Below are 14,573 nucleotides of genomic sequence, written 5' to 3'. Positions count from 1 at the left end.
AGACACTCTCCGAAGTGAAGTGACTGCTACTAGAAAAACCACTTTCTGCGAAAGTCGTGAGAGAGAAATATCCCTCATTGGCTCGAATGGTGGTTTCTGAAGAACCATCAGCACCCTGTTCAGATCCCAGGGTTCTAACGGCCGCTTGTAAGGAGGGACGATGTGACAAACCCCCTGCAGGAACGTGCGTACCTGTGGAAGTCTGGCTAGGCGCTTCTGGAAAAACACAGAGCGCTGAGACTTGTCCCTTAAGAGAGCCGAGTGACAAACCCTTTTCCAGTCCAGATTGAAGGAAGGACAGAAAAGTGGGCAAGGCAAAAGGCCAGGGAGAAATACCCTGAGCAGAACACCACGACAGGAAAATTTTCCACGTCCTGTGGTAGATTTTAGCGGACGTTGGTTTCCTAGCTTGTCTCATAGTGGCAATGACGTCTTGAGATAACCCTGAACACGCTAGGATCCAGGACTCAATGGCCACACAGTCAGGTTGAGGGCCGCAGAATTCAGATGGAAAAACGGCCCTTGAGATAGCAAGTCTGGTCGGTCTGGTAGTGCCCACGGTTGGCCGACCGTGAGATGCCACAGATCCGGGTACCACGACCGCCTCGGCCAGTCTGGAGCGACGAGGATGACGCGGCTGCAGTCGGCCCTGATCTTGCGTAACACTCTGGGCAACAGTGCCAGCGGAGGAAACACATAAGGGAGCTGAAACTGCGACCAATCCTGAACTAAGGCGTCTGCCGCCAGAGCTCTGGGATCTTGAGACCGTGCCATGAACATTGGTACCTTGTTGTTGTGCCGGGACGCCATGAGGTCGACGTCCGGCACCCCCCAGCGGCAACAGATCTCCTGAAACACGTCCGGGTGAAGGGACCATTCCCCTGCGTCCATGCCCTGGCGACTGAGATAATCTGCTTCCCAGTTTTCCACGCCTGGGATGTGAACTGCGGATATGGTGGAGGCCGTGGCTTCCACCCACATCAAAATCCGCCGGACTTCCTGGAAGGCTTGCCGGCTGCGTGTGCCGCCTTGGTGGTTGATGTATGCCACCGCTGTGGAGTTGTCCGACTGAATTCGGATCTGCTTGCCCTTCAGCCACTGCTGGAACGCTTTCAGGGCAAGATACACTGCCCGTATTTCCAGAACATTGATCTGAAGCGAGGGCTCTTGCTGGGTCCACGTACCCTGAGCCCTGTGGTGGAGAAAAACCGCTCCCCACCCTGACAGACTCGCGTCCGTCGTGACTACTTCCCAGGATGGGGGTAGGAAGGATTTCCCCTTCGATAATGAAGTGGGAAGGAGCCACCACCGAAGGGAAGCTTTGGTCGCCTGAGAGAGGGAGACGGACCTGTCGAGGGACGTCGGCTTCCTGTCCCATTTGCGTAAGATGTCCCATTGAAGAGGACGCAGGTGAAACTGCGCGAAAGGGACTGCCTCCATTGCTGCCACCATCTTCCCCAGGAAGTGCATGAGGCGCCTCAAGGGGTGTGACTGACCTTGAAGGAGAGATTGTACCCCTTTCTGTAGTGACTGCTGCTTGATCAGCGGAAGCTTCACTATCGCTGAGAGGGTATGAAACTCCATGCCAAGATATGTCAGCGATTGGGCCGGTGTCAGATTTGACTTTGGAAAATTGATGATCCACCCGAAACCCTGGAGAGTCTCCAGGGTAGCGTCGAGGCTGCGTTGGCATGCCTCTTGAGAGGGTGCTTTGATCAGCAGATCGTCCAAGTACGGGATCACCGAGTGACCCTGCGAGTGTAGGAGCGCTACTACAGTAGCCATAACCTTGGTAAAAACCCGTGGGGCTGTTGCCAGGCCGAACGGCAGTGCCACGAACTGCAGGTGTTCGTTTCCTATGGCGAAGCGCAAGAAGCGCTGGTGCTCTGGAGCAATCGGTACGTGGAGATAAGCATCTTTGATATCGATCGATGCAAGGAAATCTCCTTGGGACATTGAGGCGATGACGGAGCGGAGGGATTCCTTCCTGAACCGTCGGGTTTTTACGTGTTTGTTGAGCAGTTTCAGGTCCAGGACCGGGCGGAAAGACCCGTCCTTCTTTGGGACCACAAACAAGTTGGAGTAAAAACCTTGGCTCTGTTGCTGAAGAGGAACAGGGACCACCACTCCTTCTGCCTTCAGAGTGCCCAGCGCCTGCAGAAGAGCCTCGGCTCGCTCGGGAGGCGGGGATGACCTGAAGAATCGAGTCGGGGGACGAGAGGTGAACTCTATCTTGTAACCGTGAGACAGAATGTCTCTCACCCAGCGGTCTGTTATTTGTGGCAGCCAGGTGTCGCAAAAGCGGGAGAGCCTGCCACCGACCGATGATGCTACTAGAGGAGGTCGAAAGTCATGAGGAAGCCGCTTTGTTAGCGGCGCCTCCGGTGGTCTTTTTAGGACGTGACTTAGACCGCCATGCATCAGAGTTCCCTTGTTCTTTCTGAGACCTTTTAGACGAGGAGAATTGGGACCTGCCCGCGCCCCGAAAGGACCGAAACCTCGACTGCCCTCTCCTCTGTTGGGGTATGTTCTGTTTGGGCTGGGGTAAGGATGTATCCTTTCCCTTGGATTGTTTGACGATTTCATCCAGACGCTCGCCAAACAGCCTGTCGCCAGAAATTGGCAAACTGGTTAAGCGCTTTTTGGAAGCAGAATCTGCCTTCCATTCCCGTAGCCACAAGGCCCTGCGGAGTACCATCGAATTGGCGGCCGCAACCGCTGTACGACTCGCAGAGTCCAGGACCGCATTAATAGCGTAAGACGCAATTGCCGAGGTCTGGGTGGTAATGGATGCCACTTGTGGCGCGGCCGTGCATGTGGCTGCTTCAATTTGCGCTTGACCTGCTGAGATAGCTTGTAGCGCCCAAACGGCTGCGAATGCTGGGGCAAAAGAAGCTCCGATAGCTTCATAGATGGATTTCAACCAGAGCTCCATCTGCCTGTCAGTGGCATCTTTGAGCGAGGCCCCATCTTCCACTGCAAGTATGGATCTAGCCGCCAGTCTGGAGATTGGAGGGTCCACTTTGGGACACTGAGTCCAACCTTTAACCACGTCAGGGGGAAAAGGATAACGTGTATCCTTAAGGCGCTTAGAAAAACGCTTATCTGGACAAGCATGGTGATTCTGGACTGCCTCTCTGAAATCAGAGTGGTCTAGAAACATACTCGGTGTGCGCTTGGGGAACCTGAAACGGAATTTCTCCTGCTGAGACGCTGACTCCTCCGCCGGAGGAGCTGAGGGAGAAATATCCAGCATTTGATTGATGGACGCAATAAGATCGTTCACTATGGCGTCCCCGTCTGGAGTATTAAGATTGAGAGCGCCCTCAGGATCAGAATCCTGATCAGCTGTCTCCGCATCATCAACCAGAGATTCCCCCCGCTGAGACCCTAAACAATATGATGTCGAGGGAAATTCTAAGCGAGCCCGCTTATTCGGTCTGGGGCTGGGGTCTAAGTCAGAACCCGCAGCCTGGGATGTATGAGATACCCCGGGAGGACATTGTTGGACCAACTGAGGGGGGTCAGGGAACAATGATTCAACAGAGTCCCTTTGCTGAGATACCGGCCTGGACTTCAAGGCTTCTAGTATCTTAGCCATAGTCTCAGAGAGTTTTGCAAACTCAGTCCCCGTCACCTGGACAGTGTCAACAGGTGGCTCCCCCTGGGCCCCTCTTAGCAGAGGCTCTGACTGAACAAGTGCCACAGGGGCCGAACAGTGCACACAATGAGGGTCAGTGGAACCTGCCGGTAGTGGAGTCATACATGCGGCGCAGGCAGCATAATAAGCCTGTGTTTTGGCACCCCTGCCTTTTGTGGGCGCCATGCTATTGATTTCCCTGTGTAACACAATAGGGTATATAGCCAAAATGAACTGTGCTCATACAGTGTAGAGTATATACTATAAACAAATAATGTATCAATACACTACAGCACTATGGGGCTAGCACCAACAGGTGCTGCTTACCACCCGCTTTAAAGCGGTTGTGAGGCCACCAGAGACCGTGTCTGGGTCTCCCAGGGTTTGTCCCTCTCTGCAGCGTCGGAGGAGCTGACAGGAATGGCTGCGGCGTCCTGACGAGAGGAGGGAGCCGTGGGCGTGGCCGAGAAAGAGCGGGAACTGGTGCCCGCACTGTGCACAGTGAGGGGGGGTGGAGTATGCAAATCATACTCCAGCCCTCAGTGCTGCTCGTTCCGTGCAGCGTCCCGCCCTTCCCCCTGCCTGTCAGGGCTGTGGGCGGGAGAAAGGGAAAACTAGGCCGCAAGCCAAGCCGGGGACTCGAGTATAAGCGTGTCCGCCGTAAAAGCGCGGCACACGGCGAAGTCCCCGGCGAACTACAAGTCCCAGCCGCGCCGCAGTTTCCCATGGCAGCGGCAGTTAGCGCGGTAGCCCCTACATATAAACACACTCAGCGACGCTGAGTGTGTAATGGCACATTTAACCCGGTCAGCGCCGCGGCCCGGTGCACTAGCACACCCAGCAAAGCTGAGGTGTTGCCGTGCGCGGTCCCCACAGGGATACAGAGTACCTTCACGTAGCAGGGCCATGTCCCTGAATGGTACCCGGCTCCTATCCAGCAGGCTCCATAGGAGTTGTGGATGAAGCACGGTCTCAGTGCCTGGAGACCGATAGGATCCCACTTCGCCCAGAGCCCTGAGGGGGATGGGGAAGGAAAACAGCATGTGGGCTCCAGCCTCCGTACCCGCAATGGATACCTCAACCTTAACAACACCGCCGACAAGAGTGGGGTGAGAAGGGAGCATGCTGGGGGCCCTATATGGGCCCACTTTTCTTCCATCCGACATGGTCAGCAGCTGCTGCTGACCAATCTGTGGAGCTGTGCTGTGTGTGTCTGACCTCCTTCGCACAAAGCAACAAACTGAGGAGCCCGTGGGAGCACGGGGGGTGTATAGGCAGAAGGGGAGGGGCTTAACACTTTTGAGTGTAATACTTTGTGCGGCCTCCGGAGGCATAGCCTATACACCCAATTGTCTGGGTCTCCCAATAGAGCGACAAAGAAATATAAAAAAAACCAGAACAGAAACGATATCTGGCAGAAGTGTGGACATAACAGCTGATCTCTTTCAGAACATTAGGCTATCAGTAAGGACACCTCACAGTGCAGCTCTCCACACTCCGTAATGTGGCCCCATCAGTCATAGGGCATCAATATCCAGAAAGGTGTCATGTGGCCACTACAGGAGGTGAAGGCTTCAGCTGATTATTATTTATTTTTATAGCGCCATTTATTCCATTTAGCTGATCACCACTTGCAGGGGGGTACACAAACCCCCTTTGATGCCCCTTCACCAATGGGTGACTGTAGTGAGGGCAGAGTGCTGCTGGTCTGGAAAGAGACTAGGATATTTTTTCGATAACTTGTGGTGGGCCCCAGTGACAATAACTTAAGATGGGGAACACCAACTTTACTTACTACAGATGGAGCTTATTGGCAATACAGACAAACAGCGTTTAGGTGGGACACATTACTTGCCCATCTACTATGGCCAGTTATTTGAGCCGCTATCAGACATCGAATCTTGATAACGCTCTCTAGGTTTGGAGATAATATCAACTTTAAATGAACTTGTGAAAATAGCTTCAAGGAAATACTTTAGGCTTTATGAGCTTTGTCTTGGGCAAGTTGCTCAATTTCTTAAATAAAAAAAAATATTCAGCACACGTCAAACAAACAGTCATATATCTTAAAAGTAGGAAAACACGTACAGCAATTGCGAGTTACCCCAATGACCTGACATCTACATAGCAATCAGGCATTTACCAACATGTCTGACATATCTCAGGAAATGCCTCTGTTCTGCTGACAAGGAGATTCCCATCTCTGAACGAGCCAAATATACAGGTTGGATTTGCTAGTCTGCATTCCGAGTCTTCTGCAGAGATCTTGTATGAAGAATACAAGCTACTACCAAACTGATGGGGGCAAAAATGTCTAAACACGGGCTCACTTCAATGCAAAATGCTCAGACATCATGGAAAAGTCAACAGTACTGACCAGCTCTGAAGGTTCAAGAGAAATCACTAATTTCATTCTTGACTCTGCAGACCGCTAGGTCAGATCGGCAACATTTCATCAACCATGTTCTGCCTGTTATTCAAATGCCCCTTCACAACCACCGGCTACCCCAATGTATGCACGCTGACATATGAAGGAACACTGAAAATGGACTTAAGAGGTGAACAAGTATGCGACTGATGGAAGAACGAATGGCTGCAGGATTAGACTATACAGGACTAGTGTACAGGACTGGCATAGGACTTTTCTTAATCTTTGAACCGATGCATCGACACATTACAAATGATTGTGATTTGCAAGTTATATAGCCCTGCATGCTGGTCAATGAAGACCACCCGCTGTCCACAATAGTGGCCTGCCAGTGAGGAGCAAACGAAGACCACTAGTGTAATTGCCGCACAAATTAAAGAACACATTACTGTGACTTACCTACACATAGGATGTTGAAGCAGAAACCTTGGGTAACCGATTTACTAACAAGCTGATCTGGAAGGCTGTCAAATCCCACATGGCCACCAAGCGAGAGGCTGCGCTTCCCTTCATTCTGTCAAAAGGTAGAGAATCATTTATGACCAGGAATTCCTGACATAGTAAAAACCAGCAGTAAAATATACAACAATCACAGAGATCTTAAAAGGAGCAGATATTCAATAAGGAACCACTGTAGAAGCACATCTAACAGTAGAGACCTTGGCTCAAAAAAAACAAAAAAACAAAAAAAAAACCTAAAATCACTGAGCCCCCTGATTCATCTCCGTGCTGCGCGGTGTTTCTCATGCATCTTATGTGCTCTATAAATTGGACAGGTGATTGTTTTTTGTGTTTTTTTAATAACATCACTAATCTTACCAAACAATGTACTGAAAAACAGGGAGAAAAACTACAAGTGGGATGAAATGGTGAAAAAATAAAAATGGGGTAGTTTTTTGGAGTTCATTATACAGTAAAATGACCTGGAAATAGGATTATCCAGATCAGTATGTTTAGGACACTAAAAAACAAACTATGTTTAGTATGTTTAGGAAACTAAAAAACACATTATGAAAGAAAAGAAAAGATGGTGGCATGTGATGCCATTTTTAAAGATTAATGTTTTTTTCCACTCATTATGTTGATTACAGCGGACCAACTTAGAGGAGTGAAGGGGGGGGGAGCTTTGTCTTATTTCAAATAAAGGATTACTTCGGGGTTTGTGTTGATTTATTTTCACTTACAGATTAGTAATGGGGGGTCTCAGATGCCTCCCATTACTAATCAAGGGCTTAGTGGCAACTGTGGGATGCTATTAACCCCTTATTACCCTGATTGCCATCGCACCGAAGCAACTGGGAAGAGCCGGGTAAAGTGCTGGGATTGCCGCATCTAATGGCTGCTGCAATCCTGATGAGCCCCCAATTGTCGGGCTTTAGCATGGCTGGGTATCAAATTTGAGGGGTACCACGCGCCGCTTTTTTTTTGCCGCATGCAGTTCGTCCTATTTTGATACACAGCCAAGATAAGCAGATAAGCTGGGGGCTGCAGCCTGTAGCCATATGCTTTATCTATGCTAAGTAGCATAATATGGAGGGACCCTACGCCAATTTTTCCATTTATTTTTACTTTATGATATAGATCCACAGACTGGGTTTATGATTGGAAGCAACAGACATGCTGTCAATAAGCAAGTGCACCTCTGACGGCAATCAATTACAGACACCAATGGGCGGGGAAAGCAGTGCATATGCAATGAAGGTAATGAGCAGCCTCGGAAGTGAGGCGACGGGAGCAGTTACAGGTGTGACGGTGACTCGAAAAATAAAGTAGCATGCTATACTTACCCTTTTTTTTTTTTTTCTCCACCCATGGAGGTCAGACTTTACAGTCTGGGTCGGCCAATCACTATTTTTTACCCATTGAATTAAAAAAACAAAAAAAAACGCATGTGTTTTTGGATGCGTTTTTGTAATCACAGACTTTCTGACCACAGGGTGCAAAACTGCAGCGTGCGGACATAGCCTTAGTGCAGCTTTTTACACTCTCCAGGGAGAATACACTGTGTATAGTCCGGCACCAGTGCACTGAAATCTACTTTGCAAGAATCCTCACATGGTGATAAAAGAACAAAGCGAATTTCTTTACCCAACGTAATCAATGCAATCTGTATTACAGCCAGGTCTTCACATTACAAAATCCTGCTGACAGGTTCCCTTTAAAGATACAACCCTCACAACCTGCAATTTAGCGCTAGACGGAATTTCTTTTAGATAAAAGATCTAATAAATTACGAGACATCAGCAGAACTAATAGTCATAGAATATACTTTAAGGATTTGTATTTTCACATTTGCTTTAAAAATAATCTCTAAGCGAGATGTAGGTAAAAAGAGAAGGAGACGGCTGTTTCATATGGCTATGCTTTTCATCTGAAAATAGCTCAGTACAGCATGGTACGAGCAGAAAATGTGCTCTGTGAAAAAAAGTCACTCAGCAGGGGCAGGACGGATGTGAATAAAGCCGAAAAGTGGGGCACCGAGCACAGAACACCACACAATATATATTACATATATATGCCGCCAAATAAATACACTTATGTGGCTCCAGCTAAATGCTTCCCCGGTTGTGCTGCTCCCATCATTCTGATTTCAGAGGGGGAGAGGATATTGGGAGGCAGAGATGTAAGCACCGGGAGGCTGACCAGCAGAATAAGAGCACGATGTCAGTGACGTGCCCGCGCTGCCACTAATGCTTTGTAATGGGCTCTGGACGCTCTCCAATACATACACTTCATGGTGGTTCAATAAACTGGCTGAAAACCTACACACCAGAAAAATGAATGGGAATGGGATACAAGCTTGTGACACAAACAAAGATGGTCGGTCTATAAAGCAGCTTTACATGGTTTCCAATAAAGGCGCCATAGATGTTCGGATTAGATCTAATTGCTATGCGCAGATGTTCCATTATGATTACGTTAAAGAGGGGAGAGGGGGCACATCCGGCATGTACCATTGTGGATGGAGATTAGGTATTTTGACTCTTTGCAGAGTTAACAGTTGCACAGATATAAAGTAGCTGTAGCAGTGGGGAGACATCTGACAGACACAGCCAGACTCCTAATAGAGAAGGCATAGATTGTCCGGATCTCTAAAGCCTGCTTTACACCCTACGATCCAGCGTACGATATCGTATCCGCCCCCATCGTATGTGCGGCACGTTCAATTTGTTGTATGTGCCGCACATACGAGTAACCCCCCGTCACACGTACTTACCCGTCCATATGACCAATGTGGGCGGCGAAAGTCCACTTCCTGGAGTGGGAGGGACATTCAGCGTAACATCGACGTCACGCGGCAGCCGGCCAATAGAAGCGGAGGGGCGGAGCTGAGCGGGACGTAAACATCCCGCCCACCTCCTTCGTTCCGCATTGTGGTCCGGAAGCCGCAGGACGCAGGTAAGATCTGTTCATCGTTCCCAGAGTGTCACACACTGCGATGTGTGCTGCCCCGGGTACGATGAACAATCTGACGTTCAATTTATGAGGAATGAAAGACGTGCATGCGATGAACGTTTTACCGTTCAATCGCAATCGCACGTACCTGTCACACAGTGCAATGTAACTTACGATGCCGGATGTGCGTCACTTATGATGTGACCCCGCCGACACATTGTAAGATACATTGCAGCGTGTAAAGCAGGCTTAAGGCTGCTTTCACACATCAGTTTTTTGGCATCAGGCACGATCCGGCGAAAAAAGCGGATCGGTTGCATCAGTTTTTTCCATCAGTTCCTTCAGTTTTTTTGACGGATCAGTTGTGATATTGAGCATGCGCAGTTAAAAAAAAAAAACGGAGCCGGCGGCCGTATCTGGTTTTTTTTGCCGCGTACATAGGCTTCCATTATAAAATGTGCCGTACGGCGCAATACAGTTTTTTTGCCGGAAACAAAAAACGTTCTGCTCAGTGTTCCATCCGGACAAATAAATTTTGCTGGATCCGGCGAAAGCCGGATAGAACGCAAGGCCATCGGGCACAATCCGGCGCTAATAGAAGTCTATGGGGGCAAAAACAAATCCGGTAGCAACAGACGCCGGATCCGTTTTTTCAGGTTTTTGCCAGATTGTGCCTGATGGCAAGAAACTGATGTGTGAAAGCAGCCTTAGGCTTTCACATCTCCGGTTTTTGCTATGCGGCACAATCCGGCACTTTGCAGGAAAAACGCAACAGTTTTTTTTTGCTGCCGGTTGCGTTTTTTCTGCATAGACTTTAATTAGTGCTGCATGGGCTTGCGTTCCGTCCGGTTTTTGCCGCATGCGGCAGATTTCGCCGATGCGGCGGCCAGATGGAACGTTGCCTGGCACGTTTTTTTGTGCGGCAAAAAAAAAAACAACAAAAAAAACAAAACACATTGCGCCGCATCCTACCGATGCGCCGCATTTTTCCATGCATGCCTATGGACGCCGGATGCGGCAAAAACCGCATCCGGCTGCCGCATGCGGTTTTTGCCACTGTGCATGCTCAGTAGCATGCCGCAAGCGGCAAAAACTGGACGGGCCGCATTTAAAAAAAACTTGTGCAAAGAATGCGGCTTTTTCGCCACATCCGTTGCATAGGTTTTAGAGCCGGACTGGCCGGCTCTGCACCTACCGGATGTGTGAAAGCAGCTTTATATACACAGTGCTGACTGAGTCCTGTGTACATAATGTAGGAAGCACTGACAGCACTCCCTCCTCCAGACCAAGCGATCATGTGGTCCATGGTGCTGGGAATATGCAGCCTCAGAGAGGAAATCAGCAAAATTAAAAAGGAGTTTAAAGGTTACACTCACTAGTATAGAGCATCTGAAGATTCTCTTATGTAAGAGCATTGGCTGATATGGTAATGACAGTCTGCTCAGGCTCTGCTGCGAGTGTGAACAGAGTCATCTATGTGAAGCGCTGTGGAATTAATAGCGCTATATAAATGAATAAATATTATATCTAATCGGAGCACATGTGAGGAAATTAATCTTTTTCTTCTCCACTGTGTCTCTGCGTATATCCTACTGCACACAGACGTCATCAGTGCAGTCCGACGTTTAGCACGCACCCATAGACTTGTATGGGTGCGTGTGAGCCGAGATACACTGCCAATCCCAGCATGCTACAATCCCAGCATGCTACAATCCCAGCATGCTACAATCCCAGCATGCTACAATCCCAGCATGCTACAATCCCAGCATGCTACAATCCCAGCATGCTACAATCCCAGCATGCTACAATCCCAGCATGCTACAATTTATTTTTTTTCATGTTGATTCGGCATGAGAAAAAAAAAAAAAACAAAAACCAAACCGCTGTTCTGCACTGCTCCATAGTAAAACATTGGAGCGAGTGCTATTATGTGTGGCACAATCAAGTATATAAATAAGGAAATAACTAGGAAAAAAAAACCAAAACAACCACAATATCTGGGTATGGTGTCTGAGGAAGAATAGGGGAAATGCCCTGGGCTTGTAATGGTTAAATGTGATGACAGGACAACTTTTCTACAAGCTGAACTCTGCATGTAATCCTGCATAAGGCTAGTTTCACACTTGCGTTGGACGGGATCTGTAGCATTGCGTTGTGACGCATGCAACGGATGCGTTGAATATAGTGCCACAACGCAATGCTACGGATCATACAAAATAACGGAAAGCTTTATTTTTTTTTTCTTTTCTTCTTACAGTTTACCGGCAGCCGACTATTGTGAACGATCAGCTGAGCGCCCTGTGACATGCCGGCGGCCGAGCGCTCAGCTGAGCGCCCTGACATGCCGGCGGCCGAGCGCTCAGCTGAGCGCCCTGACATGCCGGCGGCCGAGCGCTCAGCTGAGCGCCCTGACATGCCGGCGGCCGAGCGCTCAGCTGAGCGCCCTGACATGCCGGCGGCCGAGCGCTCAGCTGAGCGCCCTGACATGCCGGCGGCCGAGCGCTCAGCTGAGCGCCCTGACATGCCGGCGGCCGAGCGCTCAGCTGAGCGCCCTGACATGCCGGCGGCCGAGCGCTCAGCTGAGCGCCCTGACTTGCCGGCGGCCGAGCGCTCAGCTGAGCGCCCTGACTTGCCGGCGGCCGAGCGCTCAGCTGAGCGCCCTGACTTGCCGGCGGCCGAGCGCTCAGCTGAGCGCCCTGACATGCCGGCGGCCGAGCGCTCAGCTGAGCGCCCTGACATGCCGGCGGCCGAGCGCTCAGCTGAGCGCCCTGACATGCCGGCGGCCGAGCGCTCAGCTGAGCGCCCTGACATGCCGGCGGATCAGCTGAGCGCCCTGACATGCCGGCGGATCAGCTGAGCGCCCTGACATGCCGGCGGATCAGCTGAGCGCCCTGACATGCCGGCGGATCAGCTGAGCGCCCTGACATGCCGGCGGATCAGCTGAGCGCCCTGACATGCCGGCGGCCAAGCGCTCAGCTGAACATTCGGCCACCGAGAAATAAAATAAAGTTTGTGATAACAAAAAAAAAAAAAAAAAAATGAAGAGCATGCGCAGTGAAAAATAAAGGTTTCCGCTGCTCAAAAAAACGTTACATGCAGCGTTCCATCCGCCTGACGCTCACTAACGGTCAGCGTCAAAACAACTGATGCGCTGCGGGGCGGATGCAATTCAAGACCATCCGTTGCTATCCTTAGCTAATAGAAGTCTATGAGGAATGTAACGGTTTCCTGTAACGGTTACCGTAATTCCTCAAGGCTGCGGATAGCAACGGATCCCGTCCAACGCAAGTGTGAAAGTAGCCTAAGAGAATGGTAGACATGGAGACAGAGGACTGTAACCCTAATGTTTATATATAGGAATAGTGAATATCAGATTACTTTCTCAAATTCCAGAACATGTAAAAATATGTGAAAACAGAAATCCCAGCAAATTCACAAGCATCCCAATTCCCATCTGAGCTGCTTACTTACACACTGCCAACAGATCACGTGGCAGGTCTAATGTAGCTGTATGAGGTCCATATACAGTATATGTGATAGTCAGATCTGTAATATAGAGTAAGTGCAGACTAGAATCCACAGAGTTACAGATATAGGCAGCAATGAGTGGGACTAATGACATTAAGCCAATTGGCCCCTAACAATGTTTGTTATGTAACCAGGAAAAAAATTGAATGCAGCACCAATATTTATGTACGGGGCTATTTACGGCTACATGCAAAGAGGTAAGCAATATACAACAGTACCAATTTCTTGCCAGAACAATTCTGACGGCCCTGCCCAAAAGGGATGTTTTTGGGTGGACAAGAATGTCGCCACTTTGGGCAATAAAATGCTGGTGTTTATGGTTTTGTTCTGAGAAAACATGTATTTTAGGGAATAGAGAAGAGCAAATGTGTAGGACCCTGGTCCTGTGGCCAGGTCAGTATTCTGTGGCCGTGGCACTAGCCCCATGTAATCTGCCTTCTACCTGCCGGGAACTCCGGCTCCTCTTTTGGTTAGCAGCCCCGGCACGTTGTGCGTGTTATGCTGCAATGAGGACATTGCGCTAATAAAAAGAGGCCAGGGATGGTAGGAGGCGTACAGAGCTTCCATCTGACGGCTACCTAATACAGATGTGGCCACTAGACCAGGGTCCTGTGAATCCATTTGCTCACCTCTTTCCAGAAATGATTAGGTCGCTGAATATCCCTTTACCTCTACCGTAGATTTGTGCTTGCAAATTCTAGTATCTTGTACGATTAGAAAACTGGCTACCCTGACATATTCATGCATGATATAGAGAAATATATATATATTATATATACACACACACACACACACACACACACACATACATACATACATACATATTTTTTTTTTCTTCATGTGGCTTAACTTCCATCAATCACTTGTGGAATGGTGGTCCTCTTGGGATATACACTGGTGTCCAGCCTCTGTGAGCCTGTCACCCAATAGTATTTCATGGAAGGTAACATTTTCCTCGAATTTTCCTAGCTGAAGCCATACAAAGTGACATACCAACCAAACCAGAGAACCATCTATTGAGGAGCAGAAACCTTATGGTGTTCTCATCAGTAAAGAGCAGGGTACTAGTTGGCAGAATAGGATGCCTACACACAGCTCAGGGTGGGTACCAACTCACACTGGTTATCAAGGAATTGCTCCATGGGGAAAAAAATATGCAAACTAACTCATTCAACCAACCGGAATCCTGCATTGTACTGATGAGGGGCAAACTCCCCAAACAGTGAACTCTACAGATGGGTGTCTGATTTGGCTGCACTGCCTTGAAAATAAGTCTCCACACCCAGATTGATCCCTCCAATGAGTGCCGGTACCCCCTGACTCAGCAGAATCTTGAGACTGAAAAGACAAAATAACTATATTCCAAACTATATGGAGATAATGCGGAGAAGAAGAAAGACCACCACCCAACACCATACTAACATTACTGACGATTATCTCAGGGACATGAACCCTTCATATTGAGAATGTAAGGCTTCTGCAGGACCTATCCTTCCGGTGGTCCTACATTTCACATTTGTATTACTGCATTTTACAAGAACACAGAAAACAAGACCCCATCTCAACGTAGAAATGAAACGC

General features: G+C 49.1%; 1 protein-coding gene across 1 annotated transcript in view; it reads right to left on the bottom strand.

Moving 5' to 3' along the window:
- The window catches only part of SEPTIN8 (septin 8), a 95,921-nt gene that overhangs the window by 38,300 nt on the left and 43,048 nt on the right, over window positions 1–14,573 (bottom strand). Inside the window, exon 2 of the mRNA XM_075344574.1 lies at window positions 6,468–6,582. Within this exon, the coding sequence (XP_075200689.1) occupies window positions 6,468–6,582 (115 nt within the window). The remainder of the gene's footprint in view (window positions 1–6,467; window positions 6,583–14,573) is intronic.

This window comes from Anomaloglossus baeobatrachus, chromosome 4, assembly GCF_048569485.1.
Source record: "Anomaloglossus baeobatrachus isolate aAnoBae1 chromosome 4, aAnoBae1.hap1, whole genome shotgun sequence".
Classification (NCBI taxonomy): Eukaryota; Metazoa; Chordata; class Amphibia; order Anura; family Aromobatidae; genus Anomaloglossus; species Anomaloglossus baeobatrachus.
The sequence above is the reverse complement of the archived record's forward strand: the minus strand, read 5'-3'. Positions and strand labels throughout refer to the sequence as shown.